General features: G+C 46.2%; 2 protein-coding genes across 2 annotated transcripts in view; one reads left to right on the top strand and one right to left on the bottom strand.

Moving 5' to 3' along the window:
- The first annotated feature begins 1,414 nt into the window (after positions 1-1,414).
- Positions 1,415-5,771, top strand: LOC311320493 (uncharacterized protein). The gene is made up of 3 exons (XM_084452256.1): positions 1,415-1,657; positions 4,489-5,271; positions 5,666-5,771. The coding sequence occupies exons 1-3, from the start codon at positions 1,642-1,644 to the stop codon at positions 5,749-5,751; spliced, it is 885 nt and encodes a 294-aa protein (XP_084308382.1). The 5' UTR covers positions 1,415-1,641; the 3' UTR covers positions 5,752-5,771.
- A 16,099-nt stretch (positions 5,772-21,870) lies between these two features.
- Positions 21,871-25,835, bottom strand: part of arhgef15b (Rho guanine nucleotide exchange factor 15b) — a gene marked incomplete at both ends in the record, with an annotated part of 16,104 nt that continues 12,139 nt past the window's right edge. Inside the window, 3 exons of the mRNA XM_084451639.1 lie at positions 21,871-22,040; positions 23,363-23,467; positions 23,701-23,786. Of these exons, the coding sequence (XP_084307765.1) occupies positions 21,871-22,040; positions 23,363-23,467; positions 23,701-23,786 (361 nt within the window). The remainder of the gene's footprint in view (positions 22,041-23,362; positions 23,468-23,700; positions 23,787-25,835) is intronic.

Here is a 25,835-nt window from a genome sequence, read left to right as displayed (position 1 = left end):
CCTTAAAAAAAAAAAAAAAAAAACTTTTTGTTCCCATGGGATCTCTCCCGTCCATCTGAAAAAAGGGGGCAGAGAGTAGAGGAAGAAAGGTTGTGGCTAAAGTTAGGAATCAAACAGGTTCGTCCTCAACCGGGGATTGAACCTCTGATCTCCCGTTAAACGCTTAATCCACTACACTACCGAAGAACTTGAAAGTGGGGGATGTCATAGTGTTTTTGTTCCTATGGAATCTCTCCCGTACTTCTAAAAAAAAATGGGAAAGGAGAGAGAAAGGAGGGAGGGAGGGAGGGAGATGGAAAGGCCGAAAGTAAACGTAGGAATAAACCCACAGGCTAGCAGAGGGTGTGAGTATGGTTTCCCAAAATCGTCCCCACCGGGGCCTTGAACTCTGATATCCTGAGTGGGAGTCCGATGCTTTAACCACTACTCTACTTGTGCAGTGGAGATCAGCAGGTTGATTTTGGTGTCCTTCTTTATTTTGGTGTGCTGGGACTACTGCCTCTTGTGGTGCCAACATAAATATGCAGGTCAACATTCAACTGAGTAAGGGAGGGAGGGAGGGAGTGACAACCTGACAAACGCTATCTATGGTGCGCTGGCTTACAGCCACACACAAAAAGCAAGGCAAATAACCTTTTTCAAATATCTCTCTTTTCTGAATGCGACCCAATCTCTCTCTTACCGTACATCCATGACACACACACACACACAAACACACACACACACACACACGCGTCACCTATAGAAGCGGCTGCACCACTTTGAAAGTGGCCTGTTTGAGAGTGAAATATTATTACAGTCATTCTGAGATGGCCTATGAGATGGCCTATGAGATTATTATAACACAATTGCTGAGTATGAGTGATTACAGTCTGTGTAGCTGTTGATGTTATCTGTTCAGTGTTGTATTTATTGCGTGCGGTGGACAGTTGGGACGTTAGGTTCCTGAGGTGAATTATGTCCCAACTGTCCACCGCAGACCTTTTATCTGTTTACTGCTGATCAAGCTTCCCTATACTTCTATCTATCAACCCAATATCACCTCTGTTCTCAGTTAGTTTACATACTGTAGTCTCCTAACTTCCCAATCAAGGGGCTATCTTTCAGTAGGCCTACAGCATTATCCTGTCTTCCCAGAAAGAACCACTAGCCAAGCGTCCTCATACCTCACCTTCACGTCTGCCCACACACAACACACACACACACACACACACGCACACACACAGACGCAGATGCTCGTCCGCTTGGAGCGCAGCCGGAGGCGGGACCACGCCGTTCAAAAAGCGCTGCTCCCCGCAGCCTCGAGTCATTCAAGTTCAGCCGACGAGTCTTTCACACGCCGACGAGCGTTCTTCACTGGGATAGAAGCTGTAGCCGAATCTGTTTCTATAAAGATTTAATATTGAGCAGAAAATATTGAGCAGGCAAGTTTTTTGTCGAGGCTTGAGATAGAAAAGACCTATCTAGATTGATCTAGATACCGAGATACGCGTCTCTACGATTTTGCTGCGGATTTGAGATTCAGAGTTGATGTCGGATCAATATTCCTACTGACAAGATTTGGGGAAACGTGTTTTCCTCACGCCGAGGGTGCTCGTCGACTACATTCGTGTGTTTGAAAAGCATAAGGACATCGTTTGCATGAAACTGTGGCCAGGTAAGCACGCTTCTTTTTTTTATGTGAACGCTTCCAATCGAATTCGGCCACCATTCATATTTTCTCTCTACATTATTTTCTATCATAGCCTACAGCACATATTTAAAATATTTTTGCTAATATCAATTCTAAGTAATAGCTATTAATACTAACAGTAATTCGAATGGAGATTTCCATTCGAATTTGAGCCTAGCTGTTGCCTTCATGGTAGCCTATTGAGTTTTTGTAGTCATCACCAGACTTCCAGTGCTGCTGACTTTCCCATAGGCGCCTCCTAATTACTATTCTGAAAGGAAAATCGTTTAAGTACTAAATACATAATGATATTCCCACTAAATACATAATGATATTCCCACTCCTCTCCACATTCCCGAGTCTGCACGAGAACATGACATCGTAGAACAGCTCGAGGAATATGGCACTCAGCTTCAGACTTGACTATAAGCGATATGCAGCCTGATCGCATGCCAACCGACCTTCACTGGATTATAGTAGCGTGTGTGTGTGTGTGTGTGTGTGTGTGTGTGTGTGTGTGTGTGTGTGTGTGTGTGTGTGTGTGTGTGTGTGTGTGTGTGTGTGTGTGTGAGTGAGAGTTTAAATCTTTACACACTATATTACAGTAACAGGTGTAGTGTGTGTATGTGCTGTATAAATGTCTCATCTCTCACTGGGTCAGCCAATAGGACTCCCTCCAATTTACATCCCAGATGAAGTGACACACCAGAGCTTGCCATTGTGTTTCTGAGGAGAAGTATTTGGGGGGGACTGGGGTGGGGGGCAGAGCAAAGCTGTTTCCTGTGAAGGGGTCTCACCTAACAATGGTCATCTCCTCAGAACAGCCGGCGGTGCTCGGTCAGATCCACTTCTGAAGCGGCTGTAGGATGTTGAAATAATGGCCGAGAAAAGAGAAAGGGGAAGAAAATCAAGTGGAGCACAATGGCCCATGTGGCTCTGAACACGCATTCCACCAGAGGAGAGGTGTTTTTGGGAGGTCCAGAGACAATAGGAGGCCAGCAGTGGCAGTTACATAACTTAGTGGTTGGGTCATGTTAACTTATATTGTGGAGCACACATCCCTTACTACCCTCATGGGGATTTAGAAGTGATTCTAGGTCTAGAAGTCTTGTCAATCTTGTAAATCAACTCCTAAAGCCCATGTTGACTTGCGTAAAGCCGGAGTTGACTAATCTGAAGCCAAAGTTGGGACCTGTCCAAATAATAGAATGAAGCTGCAACCAACTTGCTTTATAGAACCATGTTAGATAGATGGATAGATAGATAGACAGACAGACAGACAGACAGACAGACAGACAGACAGACAGACAGACAGACAGATAGACAGATGAATGGATAGATTACAGAAAGCTTGGAAAGAAAAGAAACACTAGATAGAGAGTAACAAAAAAGATACTAGATAAAGGGGGGGGTAGCAGCATAAAAAGAGGTATATCAGGGACTATGTACGTCCATATGGACAGTGACTGCAGTATGTAATATAATGGGGTTAGATATATATGTACCTACATACAATCAGTCAGTATAAATATTCCTATACAGGCAGATAAGTCAAGGAGTATACATACATATATACATACATAGGCTACATGCATACACCCTGGCTGTCAGGATACTCAGGCTCTGTTGTATAGTCTGCAGTACACAAGCCATTATCTAGATCTGGTTTGATGACCACTTGTGTAGTGTTAGTCTGACGTCTACTCCGAGGTCAGTATTGTTTTGGTACATAGTGCCACTGGTCCCAGAGGTCAGGTTAAGCCTGGCTGAACCCTCTCTGCTAAGAGGCCTGGTAAAGACGGCTCTGAATCTGTGGAGGAATGGAAAGAACACGTACCCGACTGTCGCTTCAGACAGTGACGCTCTTGTTTTGGTATCTTTTCGGCTTATCAGCTCAGATCCCGGAGTGGGAAGTGTGTGTGTGTGTGTGTGTGTGTGTGTGTGTGTGTGTGTGTGTGTGTGTGTGTGTGTGTGTGTGTGTGTGTGTGTGTGTGTGTGTGTGTGTGTGTGTGTGTGTGTGTGTGTGTGTGTGTGTGTGTGTGTGTGTGTGTGTGTGTGTGTGTGTGGGGGGGGGGGGGTCAGTCCCTTCCAGACTAGGCTTCGAGCCAACCTGTGAATATGTAATGGCCAGTCACTTTGGTAAATGAATATTCCGTCTGGGTGTGTCAGCTGATCCATGTCTGGTGCTTTGGTTAACCAGTTTTCCCCACACTTGGGTACAGTGTGTCCCGCCTGTCCCCTTTCAACACACACGTATCCAAGCGCATGCCCTAGAGGTTTGGCACACAAACTGACAATCACAGTTTCCGAGCTATTGTCATGACTTCAATTATATTTCTCAAAATTATAAGTTGTCGCCATGGTCAATGTCATCTGATTGTTGTCCGAAGAGCTTACCCAGATGAAAACTTTTTAGATTTTTATCTCTACAATGATAGAATTGAGTTGGTGACAACTGCACGATGTCCGCGATTATCTTGATAACCGGCTAATGTATGAATCAGCTTGATACATCCCTACGATGACTATTGGTGACCGGTGCTACGGTCCACTCGCGTGCGCCTCACTTTCTTCACTGAACACGTGAGATGAGATGGTACACGGCTTAGCGAGCTGTAGCGTGACGATTTGAATTTTAACTGTCAAGTCAATTAATCTGCCCCTGGTGTTCTGAGGAATGCTTTCTATAGGCTACATGTGCAGCCCCACAGTTTGCTGTTTGGCTCTCAGATTGACACGGATGCTGTGCACTAGTAACTAGCAACGCTTCTGTAAGCTGTGGTTTTCTAACACCAATGTCGTCCTCTTTGTTCCAGAGGAGACCAGTGAATGCAACCGCACCTCACTGAAAGACGAACTGTGGACAAGCGGGAGAAGGATCGAAAACCACTTCCCCGGTACCCACGCCCCGCGAGCCGACCCACGCGACCTTCCCTCGACCTTACCCCCTGACCCCAAACCTGCCGCTATGTCTCTCAGCACCTTCCACCTCATGCAGACTCTTAAGAACTCCCCGGCCGCGCTGCGCCGGCGCTTCCGCCGCGACCGCACCGAGTCCCTGTCGCACGGCGACCCGCTCTTCAAGGTCCACTACCTGGGCACGGAGAAAATCTTCTCCCTGGACCGCGAGCAGGCCCAGGACGCCATTGGCCGCCTGTTGGAAGGAGGCGCCGCCAGCGGAAAGAAACTGGGCAAAGACCACTGCCTTGTGGTACGCCCGCGCTACGTGGAGGTGAAGGAGCTGAGCACGGGCCGCCAGCTGACCAAGACCTACCTGCAGGACATCGCGTACTGCGCGGCGGACGCCAGCCGGCCCAACGTCTTCCTGTACATCTGCAAGCAGCGCGGCCAGCAGCTGCAGTGCCGCGTGTTCTGGTGCAGCCGGGCGGAGCGGGCGCTGGACATGACGGCGTGCCTGGCGCACTCCTTCCAGCGGGCGCTGAGTGACTGGCAGCGGGACGGGCCGGAGGCGGCGGCGGCGCTCGTCCCGGGGGACGTGCTGACTGCGACGGCGGGCGGGGCCGAGGAGACGCCGTCCACCCCTACCGCCGACGCCGCGCCCAGGAGCTGCAGCACGCTCCCCGCCAGTCTGGGAAAAGGTGAGGAGGAGGAGGGGGGCGGGGCTGTGATGACTGGGTAGAGCTGCTTTGGATGATTGAGCACCGATTGGTTCCCTCTGTTACGTACATGAGGCTCACCTCTCCAGCTCAGAATGACCGGCCACACAGAACCTGAAACCTGGAGTTGAAGTCCTTTTAATTATTTGTAACCAATAGAAACCAATAGAAGGGCTACTTGCTCACATAACGATGGGGGAAACTAGACATTGTCTTCATTTGCATACGAATGTCCCCTATTTGCATATCAGTGTGTTTCTACATTGACATTTACACCTGTCTGAGAGCCCTCCATGACGAAACCAAGACGGGCATGTCTGATCTCTCTCTCTCTCTCTCTCTCTCTCTCTCTCTCTCTCTCTCTCTCTGTTAGCAGCGCGCTGGAAGAAGAGGGGCTCCTTCTCCCACAGTCCCCTCAGGGCGATCACGAGGAGAGGCTCGGCTTCCGACAGCTGGCACTGAGCTTCCAGCCTGCCGCCCCCGGAGCACGGGACCCCCCCACACCCAACTCCCCATACACCTCCGCCCGCCCCCCCCCCCCACCACCACGTTAACTGACAAGCCCCTAGGGAACTGCAGCACTGAGGGAGGGAGGGATTGAGGGAGGCAGATCACCACTGGACACGTTGACCATTTTTGACGGGACCTTCCGTTTGTTAGAGTCTCCAGTCAGGCACTGTGTGTGTTTAGAAATAACAGTTCACAGTGTTGAGAAGCTACAGGCGAGCTACGCTCTTCATTGGCCAGTGGAGAGGTAGCTTACGAGACGTTTGTGCGAGGGCGTTCTACAACTGCCTCGTGTTTCACACCTCAGGATACTTGAGGCTGGCTTTTTGGCATTTAAAGACGGGACTGGTTCATCTTCATGAACACCGCGGCCAGTTTCTGGTCTAATGAGAGAAACACAAGGACCTGTGTGACTTTGGAACAAAGATGGGCATCACTGAACCACAAACCGCCGCTGACCGGGCCGAGCTGACAGTTACAACCGCTTACAGACAGTGAGGCTACTGCCTTTTTAAGCTAATTTTACAGAAAGATTTGTCATGTTGTTTTTACCCTCTGGGCCTTCCTCCCATCTTTGACAAAGTTTTCTGGGTTGTTTTTTTTTCCAGAGAAGGTAGACAGGTTTTGTGCAAACATGCCCTGAAACGTGACTGCCATGTTTGTCTTGGGAGAGAGAGGGAGAGACAGAGAGACAGACAAGAGAGACGTCTTAACGAGTGTGGGAGAAGATGGCAGGGATTACGGGGTTAAATGTGGGCCTAGAGGAGCTTCAGGTGGGAGGAGTTGGTTTTGTCACAGCTGCACAGTCATCTGTGTGCTCATAGTCCTGGTGTTCTATGCGCTGTGAGGCAGTGGGTGTTTTCAAGCGCGTCTAGAGCACTTCTGGAGTCACTTGATATGTCTCAGGCTGAAACCTACGCGTAAACCGTAGAACACAATCTGGATCACACTGTTCCGTTTTTTTTAAATGTCATTGTGTTACGTTAAATCCTTAAGTTCCATATTCTTCACAACGGTTCCTGAGTTTGTTGACCTCTGTGACTTGCCTGACAGGCCTGGCAACTTTGTTCATCACAATCCACAGAGTCCACTATTCAAACACAACACCTCTAAGAGTAGGAGCAGAACGAGTTTGTCACTGATCACCACTGAGATATTATTTGCATTAATGTGGAAAATCACTCAGCTGTGTGTGTGTGTGTGTGTGTGCATGCGTGCGCAAAGTAGAACACTGGGAACAGTGTGTTCCCATATGGAGCCCCCGTTTGGAATGTTTGGCTGTGCACCTGCATTCCGATCAGGAGATTCAGGTTCTAGAATCTTCCCTGTAGCCCCTCCTCCACATCTCTTGCCCCTGGCTTCACCGTGACTGCGTGATCAGTAGCAGTCGAGTGTTAGCGCGGCCCCCAGCCCAGATACCCGTCTGTCTGCATGTTCTCATGCACATGCATGCAGCCCTCTCTCCCTCTCTCCCTCTCTCCTCTCTCTCCCCATTCACCATTTGAAGAGACAGGGCTGGAGTCTGTCCGGTATTACATAGGACAGTCTTAGTCTCACGATAACAGGGTTTACAAAGGGAGTCGAGGGGAGCGGTGGGTGTGGCCTGTCCCCGATGGCGCCCCTGAGGCTGACGCAAACACTTGCGAACCCACAACGCTAGCCACTCGTTTTGTGACAACAGACGCGGTTAGCGGGTGGGGGGCGATCTGCATGTTTTACAGTCAAGGTGCCTTTTGATTTTACTCACTGACTGACCGGCTATGTCAGCTATGTGTTTTTTTAACAGTGTACTAGTATTTCAAATTGTGTATCTTAATGTATCGCAAACTACAAATGGCACAGTCCACTCCCAAGGGAGCACAGGTGCCTGCTTCAATGTCATTTTTCCATGTCGATGTGCTTATTTTGTACATTGTGTATATATTTAAATATGTATTTTATGGAATAATAAACTTTTATACAACTACATTTCTCTGTGCATTTGCGTTTTTGTGAATTCAGCTGTCTTCCACCAAACTGAACATGGAGTCAAGAATAACAGGCCACTACTCAAGCTATGGCTTCCTGGATTCTGTTTTTTGTTGTTTTTTGTGGCAAGCATGATAAATGAGAAGCTAGGCAGTTGTTAGCAGTTGCTTTTTTCAGATGCCCACTTTTAAAAGAAGTTCTATTTGGCGAGGGGAAAAACAGAATTCCATCATGTGCATGGGTGGGGGGTGGACAAGTTCACAAAGGTCATGGGATTTTAATCTGAGGGTCATGTGACCAATCTCCCAGGGTACTTTACTCTCTCACATACAAAGCTGTATACCAGTGCTCTTGGTTGCCCTGGCGCCTCTGGTCAATGCTGGCGCTGGTACGCCTCTGGGGGCATGAGGGCTCATTTCAATTCCATTCATGATGGTTCCATCTCCACCGTTGACATACAGGCACCACTTACGGACTGGAGATGGATATGCATACGTTCATAACATACGTTCAGATAGTCATATTCATTATGTTCAGATAGTCATATACATTCATACGGTAACATACGCTCAGATAGTCATACATTCATACAGTAACCTACGTTGATAGTCATACATTCATACAGTAACATGCATTCAGACAGTCACACATTCATAACATACGTTCAGATAGTCATACATTCATAACATGTTCAGATAATCATGCAGTCATAATCTACATACGTTCAGATAGTCATACATTCATAACATGTTCAGATAATCATGCAGTCATAATCTATGTTCAGATAGTCATACATTCATAATATACGTTCAGATAGTCATACATTCATAAAATGTTCAGATAGTCATTCATTTATAACATACGTTCAGATAGTCATACATTCATAACATACATCAGTCAGGTGTTAAGCCACACAGGCATCTTGACCCTAGTCCGTGCAGTTGCATTCGTAACATTAGGACCACCTTTCCCTATTGTGGCGTGACAATGGAGTGTTCTAGAAACCACGTCCCCCAGAGTCTTAGGCGTGTGTGTGTGTGTGTCTGTGTGGGCGGGGGCGGGGCGGGGGTACTCTCAGGGCTCTGAGGAGCCCTGTGTGGGGGGACTGCAACTGGTTCTGCTTGGGCCTCGCAGTCTCTGGACCTCCAGCAGAGTGTGGACATGCAGTCTTCTCAGAGTCCTCATCTCCTCAATGACTGACAGACAGACGAGAGAAAGAGAGAGATGGTGAGTTTAGAAAAGGGGTTTCAGCCACATCTTAGATGTATAGCACAATAGCACCACCTGGCAGCTATGTGTCTCACAACCTGCATTGTATAGTATTCATCAGTTACATTCCAACTGTAATTGTTTGTTATTTTGTGGACAGGACACCTACATCTTTGTTGAGGTTTTTACACGGGCTTCCTGTCTGTCAAAGAATTGACTTTAAAATACTGCTGTTGGTTGGTTGGTTAATAAAGCACTGAATGATTTAGGGCCAAAATATATTTCAGATCTGCTGCTACGTTATAAACCATCCAGACATCTCAGGACATCTGGCACAGGTCTGCTTTCTGTCACCAGAGTTAAAACAAAACATGGAGAAGCAGCGTTCAGTTTTTATGCTCGCATATCTGGAACAAACTTCCAGAAAACTGCAGGTCTGCTGCAACTCTCAGTTCTTTTAAATCAAGACTGAATACTTTTCTTTTTGCCGCTGCTTTTTATTAAATCATATAAATATTAATTCGTACACTGCACTGTAACTTTTATTTTAGTATTTTATTTTCCCTTTATTTTGTTTTAAATGTCCTTTTATAATGTGTTTTTTCTTGCGTTTCATTTTATATGACCTTTTGTGTTTCTTGCACTTTGTCTTGATGCTTTTACTGTCTCATGTAAAGCACTTTGAATTGCCTTGTTGCTGAAATGTGCTATACAAATAAACTTGCCTTGCCATTAATCATTCATTCACATCATTTCATTCATGAAATGTTGACAAACTTAACAATTTGGTTTATGTAAGCACTAAGTGAATTTCCTTTCAGGGATAAATATGCTCTTTTTGTGTTCATATCAAACTGTACCTTTATCATAATGCAATTCGTCCCGGTTGCCATGGACGGCATACATCTCCAGGAAATTGAGGAGGGCCCCAGAGACCAGGAAGCGCTCAGCGAGGGGAAGGTTTTCCAGGTAGCGCACGTCCAAGGCCAGGGGGTTGGAGGGGGAGGGGAGGGTGCAGAGGGACACCAGCTCACTCACCATGTCCCACACCCTCACTCCTGCAGCAAAATCCACACAGGAGACGACTGGAGAATATTGACATGCTACAAAAGCCTAATAGTAATAACAACTTCACTCATTCATCCTCTCCACACCTTGTGTTTGCCAGTCTGTGACGGACTTGAGTTTCATGGGCGTGTCTTTGACCAGCGAATCAGTGCCTCCGATGTTGACCAGGCGTTCGTGATTGGACCGTATCCAGGCGTATGGGCGGCCGTACTTGGCGTAGCCGGCCAGCAGGAAAAGGGTGCAGTTCACTTCCTGAAGTCAAGAGTGAGCAAATGTGAGCAGAGTGTAATAAGTGAAGTACAGTAAGATGTTTCTTTACATGCAGACAGACACATACAGCCTACTACTGTACATAGACACGCCCTCTGTATACAATGATTTCTCTGAAGCCCCTTTTTCAAGTAGAAGAAGAAGGCTTTATTTTTCATATGACTTGACTCTCAGCATGCAATGGGCGACATGAACACACATGCAGTAGGCTGCCACCGATTACATGTTCTCTGCGCTTAACCCCTCCCTTCGTCTTTCCCCCAAGAGCAGCCGGGAGCAGACAAGGGAGTGTGCATGAGCTGCGCCCGGGGACCAACCAAGTGTTCCTTCCCGTCTTCGTCAGGAATGGACAGCGTTAGTGGTCTGTTGTTCTGTCATTCTGGTTCTTTATGGGGGAAACCCTTGCAATCACGGGGAGAACATGAAAACTCCACACAGAAAGGCCTGGAGACCTTCTTGCTGTGAGGCAGTATTAGCGCCACCGTGCCGCACGTGAGCAATTTTGGGGTTCAGAGTTTTGCTCAAGGACACTTCGGCACACTGCCGGAAGCTGGGATCAAACCGGGGGCCTTCCGATCCCCAGCCGGCCACTCTACCTCCCGAGCTACGTGCCGGACGTCCTTATCTTATGGAAAAAGGATGTTTAACGTAAGCTTCAGGGATGTGGGTTTGGTTTGGATTTAGAGTAGAGGAGTAGAGACCCGGGTGAAAGGAAAGGGAACCACTCACGGGCACAGCCATCTCCCTCTCACTGGGAGAGGCGGGCAGGAGATGGGCCTCCACGCTGGGGTCCCTGGGAAAGAGAGAGAGGTCAACAGGTGTGTGTGTGTGAACAAGAATACATTCTTATAAACACGTGTGTATCTGTGTGTGTGTGTGTGTCTTTCTGTCTCCGTTTACAGTACATACCTATTGTATTTGCTACCCCATCTACAAGCAGGGCTATGTTTGCACCGCATACATGCTTGTTTTCACACAGACACACACACACACACACACACACACACACACACACACACATACGCACGCACGCACACACATTCATTTTCTCAGGCCAACATTAACCCCCCCACCACACACACACGCACACACGCACACACACGGCTCCCCACCTGTTGGCCTGTGGCCTGTGTGTGTATCTGTGCCTGGGCGGCTCCCCGGGCAGTGGAGAGCTGGCGTCGCTGGCCAGGCTGTAGGAGGAGCTGCTGGAGGAGGTGGCGGAGGAGGAGGAGGAGGAGGCGGCGGAGACGGCGAACCCCGGGGAGCGCCAGCCCTGAGGGGATCAGGCAGCGATGAGCGGGGTGTACCTCCGTTGCTTACCCCCTGGTATCTTTGGATGCTTGTGTTGTTGAATGTATGTGTAGGACGCACCGCACTCACACATCACGCCGCACACACATATACACACACACACACACACACACACACACTCATTTACACGTTACACTCTGCGTACTCACTGTATACACACTGACTGCACTACTTTTTCTTTTTTTTCTTTTTTTTCTTAGCGTATCCTTTTTTGCACTAGTATTTTATACTCGCTCATTGCACTGTCCTGTCTTTGCACTGTCCTGTCTCGTCCCTGCACCCTGTCCAATGTTGTCTCCATGTTATGCACCCCGTCCGAGAGCAAATTCCTAGTATGTTGAAAAACGGCATGGCAATAAACTGATTCTGATTCCGATTGTCAATTAGCCTAGCATGCGAGTTTTTACACATACTAGGAATTTGTTCTGGTCACTTGGTGCATAACACTGGTGGAGACAACATTAGACAGGGTGGGACTAGACGGGACAGCACAAGGACAGGACAGTTCATCATCCTGTCCATCCTATTGAATGATATGCAATTACAGCCAACGGTGGCTCCTGGCACATTTGCATGCTGTGCTGCACACTTTTACAGGTGTGTGCATTACTCGCTTTCTCATGCCGCAAAATGAGTTACAGTACATACCAAGTCCTCGTTGACAACTGTCAGCAAAAGCTCTTCTCTGCCTCGAAGCCATGGCTGGAAGTACCGGAACCCCTACATGGATAAAGATGGAGGTAATATGAGACAGAGGTAGAGTTATTGTAGTGTTATAATATGACAGAGGTAGTGTTATTGCAGTATAAGACAGATGTAGTGTTATTGCAGTATAAGACAGAGGTAGTGTTATTATAAGGCAGAGTTAGCATTATTATAAGACAGAGTTAGTGTTATTATAAGACAGGTAGTGTTATTATAAGACAGAGGTACTGTAGTGTTATTATAAGACAGGTAGTGGTATTATAAGACAGAGGTAGTGTTATTATAAGACAGAGGTAGTGGTATTATAAGAAAGAGATAGTGGTATAAGACAGGTAGTGTTATTATTAGACAGGTAGTGTTATTATTAGACAGGTACTGTTATTATTAGACAGGTAGTGTTATTATAAGACAGGTAGTGTTATTATAAGACAGGTAGTGTTATTATAAGACAGGTAGTGTTATTATGAGACAGGTAGTGTTATTATAAGACAGGTAGTGTTATTATAAGACAGGTTGTGTTATTATAAGACAGGTAGTGTTATTATTAGACAGGTAGTGTTATTATTAGACAGGTAGTGTTATTATAAGACAGGTAGTGTTATTATTAGACAGGTAGTGTTATTATAAGACAGGTAGTGTTATTATAAGACAGGTAGTGTTATTATGAGACAGGTAGTGTTATTATAAGACAGGTAGTGTTATTATAAGACAGGTAGTGTTATTATAAGACAGGTAGTGTTATTATAAGACAGGTAGTGTTATTATAAGACAGGTAGTGTTATTATTAGACAGGTAGTGTTATTATTAGACAGGTAGTGTTATTATAAGACAGGTAGTGTTATTATTAGACAGGTAGTGTTATTATAAGACAGGTAGTGTTATTATTAGACAGGTAGTGTTATTATAAGACAGGTAGTGTTATTATAAGACAGGTAGTGTTATTATAAGACAGAGGTAGGGGTATCTAGGACTAACCTGTAGTGACCCCAGCAAGGCCAGGTCAGTTAGAAAGTGCTGCAATTTCCTCCTCTGTTCCCTCTCTCTCTTCTAACACACAAACACGAGAGAGAGAGAGAGAGAGAGAGAGAGAGAGAGAGAGAAATGATTATTATTTTGTGATTGATATTTCATTCCATTTGCTCTAGACCTCATGCTTATCCCCTTGTCTCCTAGCAACGCAAGAAAGCCCTCAGCATCTTTGACAAACATATTGTGTGTAATAGGCTACATCCAAAAGATCTATAGGCATCAAATGAATGAATACATGCAATACTATTTGACATATATTTTTCCTCATATTAGCCTTTAGATGCATTTGAAGGTGGCTACTCTATGGAGGTATAATGGGCTACTCACGCTGACAGTGCTCATCGTCAGGGAGTCCTTTATTTCACCACATTAGGATGCGCTTGACGTGCAAGATGCGGCTGCAAAGCTTAGGCTAAGTCCATACGTAGGCTTGCTATGTGTGGTTATAGGCTATTTGCGTCTGTAAATTACAATAGAATTGCTACACATTGTAGAGCAGAATTCCGATAGCCTCGCGAAATAGATTTCGATTTCTCATTCTCCAGATTCATCGTTCCTCTGTTTTACGGGTGTTGGCTTTTCACACTTAGGGACCATCTGAATGTTTCCCTGTATCAGAGAAGCGCAGAAGCGGGACCCCTGGGCTACACATTGAGTGAATGCCTTGATTTTTACAGATAGCCTAACGTTAGTCAAAGTAATAGAAAATGTAAAAGAATAAGAGAAAGGAGTCGTCCGCATGTTGGCATGACGCGGCATGAAATAGCCTACCGTAGAGAGCCACGACAAGGTAAACATTAATTTGACTGCAACTGTCATGTTAAATAGCTAGTGTTGCAAACGTAAATGTAAAATAACTCTCTATGCTTATTTTTCCTTCTCTTTGGTTTTTAGATTTGTCAAACTGAAATTATTCTCCCTAAGACGCAGGGGTGAGTTCTGACTTTAGATAGGCCTAGGATAAGGATTTGTTGTGCTCTAATGTGTGTGTTTGTGTGCGATTATTATGTTCTTAATCTTAAGCACGATTGCTGTGTTAAACTGGTTGGTATCTTCCTGTGCCTGGTGATAAATTTAATACAAATACTGGTATTGCCCGAAATTCACAAGCACAAATGTTATCAATGTTATCGGTAGCCAAGAGGGTGTCGCCACCTAAAAGTTACACGGCAAGTGTTTTAGTTAGCCTAGTTCTACTGAGAAGGCCTTGAACTTCCTCCCTGTGCAGACATCACAGGACACTTCTCCTGCTCTGGCAGGGGACTCACATCTCTGACCTTCATCCTTTTAACATTGTTTTCAACTAAATCTCTGAATGCTGCGTTGACACGAAGCTGTAGAACTCGTCCTCCTTACACATGGGACACTGGCACAGGTCAACTTGTCCTCCTTACACATGGGACACTGGCACAGGTCAGCAGGCCTTGCAGTAGGCTAGTCGTGTCCACGTGGAACAGACAGGTTCCGTGAACAAACCCAGACAGATAGAACACAGGACCTCATTTGAACTCTATTTTTCAGAGTGAGATTGATGCGTTTCTAAGAAAAAACACAGAATGTAGGCTATGTATCCACCTCACTCTATCACACACAATGCAATCATCATCGAAGGCAGATGGATGCACCAAAGACGTTAGGCTACCTGTTGAATGACACGGTGCCAGCCTCTGAACACAACTAACATGTGCTGGTGTGTCAGTGCCAGTATGGTAATGAATCCATCTGGCTTGTGTTGAAGGAAGGCTGTCACAAACATAATTTCTGTCCGTCCAAATCCAGCTGTGATCAGATTAGACTTTGAAGGTAAAAGCCCTAATATTTTGATTGCCATTTATAACTTGTGTTTAGAATTAATGTTTTTTCCCCCTCAAAGAAAAACAATGGTAGAATGTGAGAGATATCTTGGCCAGCCATGATGTAAATATTGACTCTGACATCCTGCAAACTGTTGATGTCAACAGACCACAGTGGAGTCTACTTCCTGTCCAGCCAGCGAGGCCACCACATGCGGCTACATTGTGTTGGTCAATCGCCGTGGCGACCTGCCATCTCTGCCATATGAATCAATGCTAATAATTTCAGTTTTTATTCAGTCTTCCTACATCTCTGACATTTCCGGCTAAAGGTCATCTCAGGTAGTGATGACGAAACGAGGCTTTCTGAAACACCGAGCCTTTTAGGCACATTTATCGCAAAATGATTCATTAGGCTACTCATTAAATGCTTTGTACGCTACTGACACCTGCTGGCAAAGATCATTTAGAGCAGCCAATATCACTGCGCACCTGCTGGAGCACCGAAACATTACTGATATAACTGATTTTGATTGACAACTTCATCATAATTTTTAGTTTAGCTATACCTGTAGGCCCAGCCTAATTGGCGTGTGCTGCATATAAACCAAGGGAAGGGGGGAAGTATGCCTATATGTGTCCTGCTATTTATCTGGACCTGTCTGCAATAACGTTTCATTGAATAGAGGAGCAATGGAGTCCAAGCTGTATTTGAGAACAAACAATCTTCCCTTAGAATCTCGAGTCTTAGAATAATCTTCATCTGCTTGGATCTATGTTAAAGGTGTGTTAAAACAACTCTTGCTCTATTGCTGGGGCAGTGGCTTTACTTTACCAAAGGAATGGCCAGCCACTACACTAAACAATGATGGTTGTGACTTCACTGTATGATATAGGCTACTCATAACCCATAGTAATAATTATCATTAGGCTATGTTTATTGTTGTAACTATTTCTGACTAAAATAGATGACAATGACATGTTATAATATGGGTCTATTGGTCAACACATGAAAGCTGGTAAATAGCCTAATACATTTATTTTAGTGAACATGTTTACTAAACATACAGAACAGGAAGAATGAAATAAAGAGGGGCAGTTGGGCAAATGCGCTTCTGTAACTGGGGACTGTGGGCTTCTGTAAACGGGGACTGTGGGTTCTGTAACTGGGGACTGTGGGCTTCTGTAACTGGGGACTGTGGGGTTCTGTAACTGGGGACTGTGGGCTTCTGTAACTGGGCAGTGACAGTGAATGTGCTTCAGTAGGCATATGGGCAGTTAAACTGGGGACTGAGTGATTGTACTGGGCAGGGACAGTGACTCCTAGTGGGAGGGACAGTGACTACTCCTCAACTCCGACTCCTCCAACAAACTCCTGCAAAACAATCCTTGAACACTTCTACTACCCTTTCAACTCGATGCAACAACCAACCAACTACTACAACCTTCAAAGGAAGACGGGTTTCGCTTAGCAGAATGTGAACTCGCGAGAACGGGATGGTCGTACCAGGCTAGGTTTCGCTTCCTTACATCGACCACTCGAATCTCGAACCAAACCGATCACGTGACCGAGGCCTCTTTTGTCACCGGTCACATGCTTTAAAAAAAAAACTGTCTGTTGTTTATTTAACAGTATAATAATATATATATAATTAATATTTAATTTAACTCTTTATTTAAACTTGTACTACAAGTGTATGAGAATCCTTTTTATGTTATCTCTTTCTCTCCAAGGAGTGATGTCAGAGTTGTCCAGGACTCAGGTGTTCTCCTGCTCTGAGTACCCTTTCTGCTACACTTCCCTGATCTTCCTCCATAAGCACATCAATAGGAGCCATCACAACCCCTATGTCTCTGTGCTGAGGATCAAAGAGATCAGACCAGTGACTCTCTCCTCCTCCTCTCAATCACTCCCTATCACCACCTCCAACACTGCCCAAACCCCAGCTCCCTCCCAGAGACAGAGAGACGCTGACAAACAAAGACCGTTCCACTGTGACCAGCGTGGGAAGGGCTTCACAAAAGAGCACAGTCTCAGGACACACCAGCGTGTTCATACAGGAGAGAAGCCGTACCACTGTGACCAGTGTGGGAAGAACTTCACTCAGTCAGAACATTTAAAGACACCAGCGTGTCCATACAGGAGAGAAGCCGTTTGGGATACAAGAACGACGAAGATACAAGGGACACTGGACTGTGTGGTATTTGTGAGACATTGGGTGTCATCTTTTATTGAAACCAAAACACAACGCAGAGCTGAATAAGGACAATAATAAAAGTCAATGAAAGTCAACAGTGTCCATACAGGAGAGAAACTGTACCACTCTGACCAGTGTGGGAAGAACTTCACTGACTTGAGAGTTTTAAAGACACCAGCGTGTTCATACAGGAGAGAGGCTGTACCACTGTGACCAGTGTGGGAAGAACTTCACTGACTCATGGGTTTTAAAGACACACCAGCGTGTTCATACAGGAGAGAAGCCGTACCACTGTGACCAGTGTGGGAAGAACTTCACTCAGTCAGAACATTTAAAGACACACCAGCATGTTCATACAGGAGAGAAACTGTACCACTGTGACCAGTGTGGGAAGAACTGCACTGAGTCAGGAACCTTAAAGAAACACCAGCTTGTTCATACAGGAGAGAAGCCGTACCATTGTGACCAGTGTGGGAGGAACTTCAATAAAAAGGACAGTCTCAAGAAACACCAGCGTGTTCATACATTTTGTTCTGCATGTCAAGAAACCAAGAGTCACTGTCCTAGTCAAGAAAGGATATTCAAATGTTTTTATTCAAACTATTTGTGTGAATACATTTTTTTTCTGGTAGCTGGATTTGTAGTCCCTGTTCAGGTAACAGAAAAAAGCTTTTGTTTTCAGTTCTGAGTGTCTTTCTCAATATAAGGTCAAGTCAGTTTATTTGTTTTTGCAGTATATGTGAAACAATGCATTATGTATCAAGGGACAATATATGTGTGTGTGTATATATATATATACTATACCTGATTAAGTATGTATATAAACTCTGTATCTCCTATCTGGGAGATACAGAGTTTATATACATACTTAGGCACTCCGCCAGGTAGGCCTTCTCATTGTTGTTTTGAGATCAGGCCTGCCACAGCTGTGTCATCAGTGAACTTGACGATGCAGTTGGACGTGTAGGTGGCTCTGCAGTCATGTGTACAGGGAGTACGGCAACGAGGACAGGACAATGAGGACAGGACACAGGACACAGCCTCGGGAGGCCCCTGTATTGAGGGTGAGGGAGGATGTGTGGCTGCTGTCAAGAGATATGAAGTCCCCATGCCAAAAGAACTGAGGCATAACATTCGGCCTAGAGGCTCTGAGAGAAGTGGAGAAAATGATAATGAAATGAAATCATTCATAATGCTCGCTTCTGAGCTAAGTGATTGTACTGTTTGTGCCCAGCTGATGATGTTATATGTGTTAACGGTGATTATAGTACTACGAATCCAGAAATGTTTAGAAGTGAGATCTAGACACAAATCATGATAGAACGTGTATGTTTGTATTTTACTGCTTTGTAACACTAATTGAAGTGGGGACAAGCCTGATCATGCCTGTTCAAGATCAAGAAGACCCTTAGTCATGATGATTGTTTTTGAGCTACTTTCCTGTAGCAGAATGATCTCAGAGATTAAATATGTGTCACAATGGTTTGGTGAGCATATGGGAGGAGTGTTTACTTTGATTCGTTGAAATTAATGTAATGTGTGATATGATATAATGGGAGGAAAGAGAGACGAGTGATTCAGTAAAAAAGTTAGAGAGCGACGATGCTCCGGGGGACTTCCCTAACTGGTGGCAATGGCCTGAAACCCGGTCCCCCCAGCCTCCAACTAATGTAGGAAATGTAGCAATCTCTTGCTTCCACACAGAATGCACAATGAGTGTGAACCTTCCAATCTGGACCGAAAAAAGGCCCCAACTAGGAAAAGAAGCCTTCAAAATCCTTTCTGGAGTGGAGCGTCGAGTCCTGCTATAATTTACAAATAACGGCTGATAGGGAAAGAGAGGACTAGACCAAGCTACAGCTGGGTAGATTTCTCTCTGACCAAGGTTGCATTTTATGATTTTATTAACTTGTTGACCTGTTGTTGAAATGTTGACCTTTTTTGTAGCCTATACAAAAGTGGGGGGGTGGAGAGCCAAAACAGGTGCACTCTGGGACAGTGGAGGACCTGGAAATATAGGACTGTCCCCGGGTCAGAGGGCATGGCTAGCCCAGACTTACAGGTTTTATTAGTTTTCCATGGTGATATGGAACTGGTCCTTGTGTCGAAACCGCTTCTCGTGCCCGTTCCATTTTCATCCCTGGCGCCGCTCTGGGTTGAAGCACCTTCCTCATTCAGGGCCTTAGCTGTTCCTGTCCCTGTACCACTTCTACAGCACTGGTATGTTCGCTTGATGTGTTGTAATGATCATTTCCATGTAATTAAGGGTTAGGGTTGCCCTCGTTGAACCTACTGTACCTTCAACATTGTCATGTTAACTGTGATTTAGTTTATTCATATCATGCTTTGATCCTTTTAACTTTTTATATTCTCTCAAATATATTTTATATATTCTCTCATATATATATATCTTTTTTTTTTTTAAATCTTTGGCTTCCTTTGCAGATTTTTCAGTTTTCTTAAGGATTACACGTGCAGTTTGTTATATTTAATAAAAAAAGACTGTGGATCACCTAAAACTACTCTTGCATTGAAACGAACAAATGCACTTCTCCTCGTTAAGAACACACTACTAGACAAACCCCACTAAATAACCGTACACAGAGTTCATATATTTACAGTGCATCCAGAAAGAGAGTCCCACCCTTCACCTTGTGATGCTCATGAAACGGAGCTCAACAACATCATTACGATCAGTGTCACTAAAGAAAACCTGTACATGTAAATACAAAGTGCAAATCTACAAAAAAAAACACGTTTCTCTCAAGTGGTTGAATGAACCCAACCTTATGGGCGTGGCCTGTGACACGGCCTTCTTGTGAAACTGTCCAGAAGGCACTTCCCAGAAGGCACTTCTCAGAATAGGTCTGATAATCCTCAGTTGAAAATAATTCTTATCGTGATCTTCACCAAGTGTCTTCAACATACCCGTACAACACACCCAGACATTTCCAGTTCACCTTGTTGCCACAGTTGGCACGTCTTCTGGTGTGACTGACTGAGATCATTATGTATATTATATTATGTTCCCACGGCGACAGATTACCGTCTGTTGGCAGTCTGTTATATCACGTGGACGAAAAATGTCTCATACTTGGCAGTACTGTAGTACTGGCTTGTACAGCACTGCAGAATGACTTGTCATGCGGTTGGTTCTAACAAGAGCAGAGGGACTGAGAGCAGTACACATTCACACACAAACACTCACTCACTCACTCTCTTCACATTATTTCACTTGCTTAAAGGAGTAGTAAAGGGAAAATGCATGTTTAGCCCTGTTTTAAGGCTACTTATGATCATATACAATGGTTCAGATCAAAATGTTGACAAAACTAGCACTTTTGAGAAAGTCTGATAATTGCTCTACCAGCGTTTTGGTCATACAATGGATGTGGGTGGGCACCGTGAAAAATCATTCAAAAAACATGTTAAACTCTCAATTTCAAAGACAAGAAACTCACCGAGGTGTTAGTTGGCGTTCTGACATATAATTCGCCATAAAGTAAGATTCTAGTTCATCTGGAAAGGCTTTTTTAAATATTTAGCATAGAACTATTTAGTCGCAGCACACACGTGTGTAAACTTCCGCAAACTAGGTAGCCTAGCAACATAAACAATAAAATAGCTACCGTAAGTAGTTCCGCTTCCTGAATCCCCTCTGCGGATTGATCTACACATCTACAACGGTCGCGTCAATACAAGTCAATGGATTTCATAAAATGATCAATAAAACCCTACAGGATTCATACTTTGCGGCGAATTTGATGTCAGAACACCAACGGACACCAATTACCCCCTCGGTGAGCTTCTTGTCTTTGAAATCAAGAGTTTAACATGTTTTTGAAAGATTTTTCAAGGTGCCCACCCACATCCATTGTATGACCAAAACGGTGGTAGAGCAATTATCAGACTTTCTCAAAAGTGCTAGTTTTGTCAACGTTTTGATCTGAACCATTGTATATGATCATAAGTAACCTTAAAACAGGGCTAAACATGCATTTTCCCTTTACTACTCCTTTAATTTTTTTGCCCATAATAATATGACCATAAAAAGTAAGTCAGTACTGTATGTGCAAACACACACACACACACACACACACACACACACACAGCAGACAAACTGTCTGCAAGTCACGCACACACACACACTTTTCATATAACACAAGCAGGAAGGTGAGTCTGGGCCCAGCAAAAGTCCAAGTCACGTCATCCTCCTCCTCCTAAAATATCATGTGTACATTTTCTAGTCCTTAAAATATACCTCAGAACATCTGTCCATGACCATGGTCCTGTACTGTATACAGAAGCACAGCACGCCGATTGCAGCATAAAGCTCAACACAATCCCACAGTTATTCAGTGTTTCAGGGTCCTTGACTGGGTGCATTTTGTTCACCACCATACAGTTAAAGGTTAAGACGTCATGTGGTTATGTTCCTTCAGTGTTCTCGGACGTCGTGACGATGTTCTGTCAGCGTTGCGTCGACGTTACGCTGTACCCCCTGCTGTGTCGTCTAGGCAGTTCTAAGGCAGGGTCCGCGGCTTGTTGTTGGTGACCGCACTGGCGGCCTGGATGACCCGGTAACGTTCTCGAAGGTTCCGCCGCCTCACATGCTCGTTGGTGATCTCCAGAACATTCCCTATGGGGAACCAGCCCTTCTGTCCGTCGGAAAGACGGATCCCTTCGTACCAGCCTGGAGAAGATGGAGGGAGAGGGGAGGGGGGAGGAGGAGGAACAAGGGGAGAGGGGAGGGGGGAGGAGGAGGAGGAAGAGGAGGAACAAGGGGAGAGGGGAGGAGGGGGGGAGGAGGAGGAAGAGGAGGACCAAGGGGAGAGGGGAGGGGGGATAGGAGGAGTAGGGAGAGAGGTCGTGGGGAGGAAGGGGGGCAAACAAAGGGGGAGATTGGAGGTTTCCATATTTAAATCATGCAAAAATAATCTCCATAATTCAATCAACTGCTATGGTGGAGACAAAGGATTGAGGCAATGTTTGGGATAAGGACATACAAAGAGGCAGAGTTAAGGGAAGGAGATTTGTTAAATGTCAGCCAAGATCAATTCTCCTACATTCTACACGTGTTTGCATCCTATGCCGTGCAGGGTAATAGCAATGGCTTGGTCAAGCCCACAAAGCCAAGCGTATTCCTTTGTCAGCTGTCCAGCCTTTTCCTATGAGTGAATACTGAGAAGGCAGGAGCTAAGCAGAGACCCCAGAAACAGAGGTGGAACCAGGCTGCTGGTCTCCTCTGGTCTGTCTAACCCTGGTTGGTCTCTCTCTAACCCTAGTTGGTCTCTCTCTAGCCCTGGTTGGTCTTTCTCTTACCCTGGTTGGTCTCTCTCTTACCCTCGTTGGTCTCTCTCTTACCCTCGTTGGTCTCTCTCTAACCCTGGTTGGTCTCTCTCTAACCCTGGTTGGTCTCTATCTAGCCCTGATTGGTCTCTCTCTTACCCTGGTTGGTCTCTCTCTTACCCTGGTTGGTCTCTATCTAACCCTGGTTGGTCTCTCTCTTACCCTCGTTGGTCTCTCTCTAACCCTGGTTGGTCTCTATCTAGCCCTGATTGGTCTCTCTCTTACCCTGGTTGGTCTCTCTCTTACCCTGGTTGGTCTCTATCTAACCCTGGTTGGTCTCTCTCTTACCCTGGTTGGTCTCTCTCTTACCCTGGTTGGTCTCTATCTAGCCCTGGTTGGTCTCTCTCTTACCCTCATTGGTCTCTCTCTTACCCTGGTTGGTCTCTATCTAGCCCTGGTTGGTCTCTCTCTTACCCTGGTTGGTCTCTATCTAGTCCTGGTTGGTCTCTCTCTTACCCTGGTTGGTCTCTATCTAACCCTGGTTGGTCTCTCTCTTACCCTCGTTGGTCTCTCTCTTACCCTGGTTGGTCTCTATCTAGCCCTGGTTGGTCTCTCTCTTACCCTGGTTGGTCTCTATCTAGTCCTGGTTGGTCTCTCTCTTACCCTGGTTGGTCTCTATCTAGTCCTGGTTGGTCTCTATCTAGTCCTGGTTGGTCTCTCTCTTACCCTCGTTGGTCTTGCGCACCACATTGATGATCTCTGTGGGCTCTAGGGTGAGCTCATCCGCCTGCTGCGCTACGTACTGCTCCACACACTGCACCTGGGGGCAGTCTGACACACACACACACACACACACACACACACATGCACACACATACATGCACACATACACAGGTAAAGAACTGATATGCGATGCTAACCTCTGTCCATGTGCAGTCTGCAAGTCTACATGTTCAGAGACTGAAAGTGAAGATTTAAAGCAAACAAAGAGACAGATAACAAATACAAAAGTGTGCGTTGGTGCATGCGTGGAGGAACTTGCTGCTGTGGTTCCAACTCCTCACCCCAGTCCTCGTAGATGGTCTCCTCAACGTCTCCGTTAGGTTTGCTGGGGTTGGGGAACGCTGCCAGCCAACGGTGCATGTCAGACCTGCCATGGGTGGAACAGGGAGAGAGTGTGACAACAATATGATATGAAATACTAACAGATGCAGGCAACTGCTGGACAACAACTACTACTACCCCTACAACTACAACTACTACTACTAATACTACTACTACTAATACTACTATACTACTATTACTACTACTACTACTATGGAGCCACTATAACCACAACTGCCACTGCTACTACGGAAGCTAAGTTCTAATTTAGCTAAGTTCTGCCCCATGGCTGTCGGACTCAGTGCGTACTGATAGACGGAGCCTGAGAATAGCTGAGCGCAAATGGAGGAAAGGCAAGCTCCCAGAGGACCTTCTTAATTTCCAATCTCTTCTTTCCACATTCTCCTCCTCTCTGTCTGCTGCTAAAGCTGCTTTCTTCCGCTCTAAAATCCTAACCTCTGCTTCCAATCATAAAAAACTCTTTGAAACCTTCTCTTCACTACTCCAGCCCCCACCTCCTACTCCCAACTCCTCCCTTCTCCCTGATGATTTCGCCAACTTCTTTGACAAGAAAGTTAACGATATCAGATCCTCTTTCCCCCCTCCCCCGGTCAACGCTCCATGCACGAAACTCACCCCCCATCCCCACCCTCTCTCCACTCCCTGCTCCCCCCCTCCTCTCCACGCCCCACCTTATCCCACTTTTCTCCCCTCTCCCCCAACGAGGCCCTCAACCTTGTAACATCTAACCGCCCCACCACGTGCTCCCTAGACCCTGTTCCCTCGACTCTCCTTCAGTCTGTTGCACCGGAACTCCTTCCCTTCCTAACCCACCTCATCAATGCATCTCTTGTTTCAGGATGTTTTCCCTCTGCTTTCAAGACTGCCAGAGTCACCCCCCTCCTTCAAGAAACCATCTCTCGACCCCTCTGATGTCAAAAACTACAGACCGGTTTCCCTTCTATCCTTTCTATCCAAAACACTTGAACGTGCTATCTTTAACCAACTGTCTTCGTACCTCCACCAGAACGACCTCCTAGATCCCCACCAATCCGGGTTCAAGGCTGGCCACTCGACAGAGACCGCCCTCCTTGCAGTAACAGAGTCACTCCATGCCGCTAGAGCGAACTCTCTCTCCTCTGTCCTGATACTCCTAGACCTGTCAGCAGCATTTGATACGGTAGACCACCAGATCCTCCTCTCCACCCTCGAGGAGAAAGGCATCGATGGCTCTGCACACTCCCTGTTTGCATCCTACCTGACGGGCCGCTCCTACCAGGTGACATGGAGAGGGTCGACGTCGGAACCGCGTAGTCTGACTACGGGGGTTCCACAAGGGTCTGTCCTGGGTCCTCTCCTGTTTTCCCTCTACACTACATCTCTGGGCTCTGTCATTCGCTCGCATGGCCTCTCCTATCACTGCTATGCCGATGACACCCAACTGGTTCTGTCATTTCCCCCTTCTGATACAGAAGTGGAGACACGCATAGCTGGGTGCTTGGCTGACATTTCGGAGTGGATGACGACACATCACCTCAAGCTCAATCTGGACAAGACTGAGCTGCTGTTCCTCCCGGGGAAGGGCTGTCCGCACCGGGACCTGGCCATCACCATTGAAGACACAGTGGTGACCCCGACTCGGACTGCGAGGAATCTGGGTGTGACCCTGGATGACCAACTGTCATTTTCCTCACATGTCACATCCGTCACACGTTCCTGCAGATTCATGCTCTACAACATCAGGAGGATTCGCCCTTTTCTCACTAATGAAACGGCGCAGGTACTCATCCAGGCCCTGGTCATCTCCCGCCTGGACTACTGCAACTCCCTCCTCGCGGGGGCACCGGCGTCAGCCATTAAACCTCTGGAACTTGTCCAGAAAGCTGCTGCTCGCCTGGTGTTCAACCACCCCAAATTCTCCCACACAACTTCCCTCCTCCGTTCCCTACACTGGCTCCCTGTAGCGGCTCGCATCCAGTTTAAAACTCTGGCGCTAACCTACAGGGCAATGAAAGGAACAGCCCCCTCCTACCTCCAGGCCATGGTCAAACCCTACATCCCCTCCCGACCACTACGCTCTGCTACCTCAGGGCGA

The sequence above is a fragment of the Borostomias antarcticus genome (genome assembly GCF_949987555.1).
Source record: "Borostomias antarcticus genome assembly, chromosome: 17".
In the NCBI taxonomy this organism is placed as follows: Eukaryota; Metazoa; Chordata; class Actinopteri; order Stomiiformes; family Stomiidae; genus Borostomias; species Borostomias antarcticus.
Note: the sequence above shows the minus strand (reverse complement) of the source record. Positions and strands in the feature narration are given on the sequence as shown.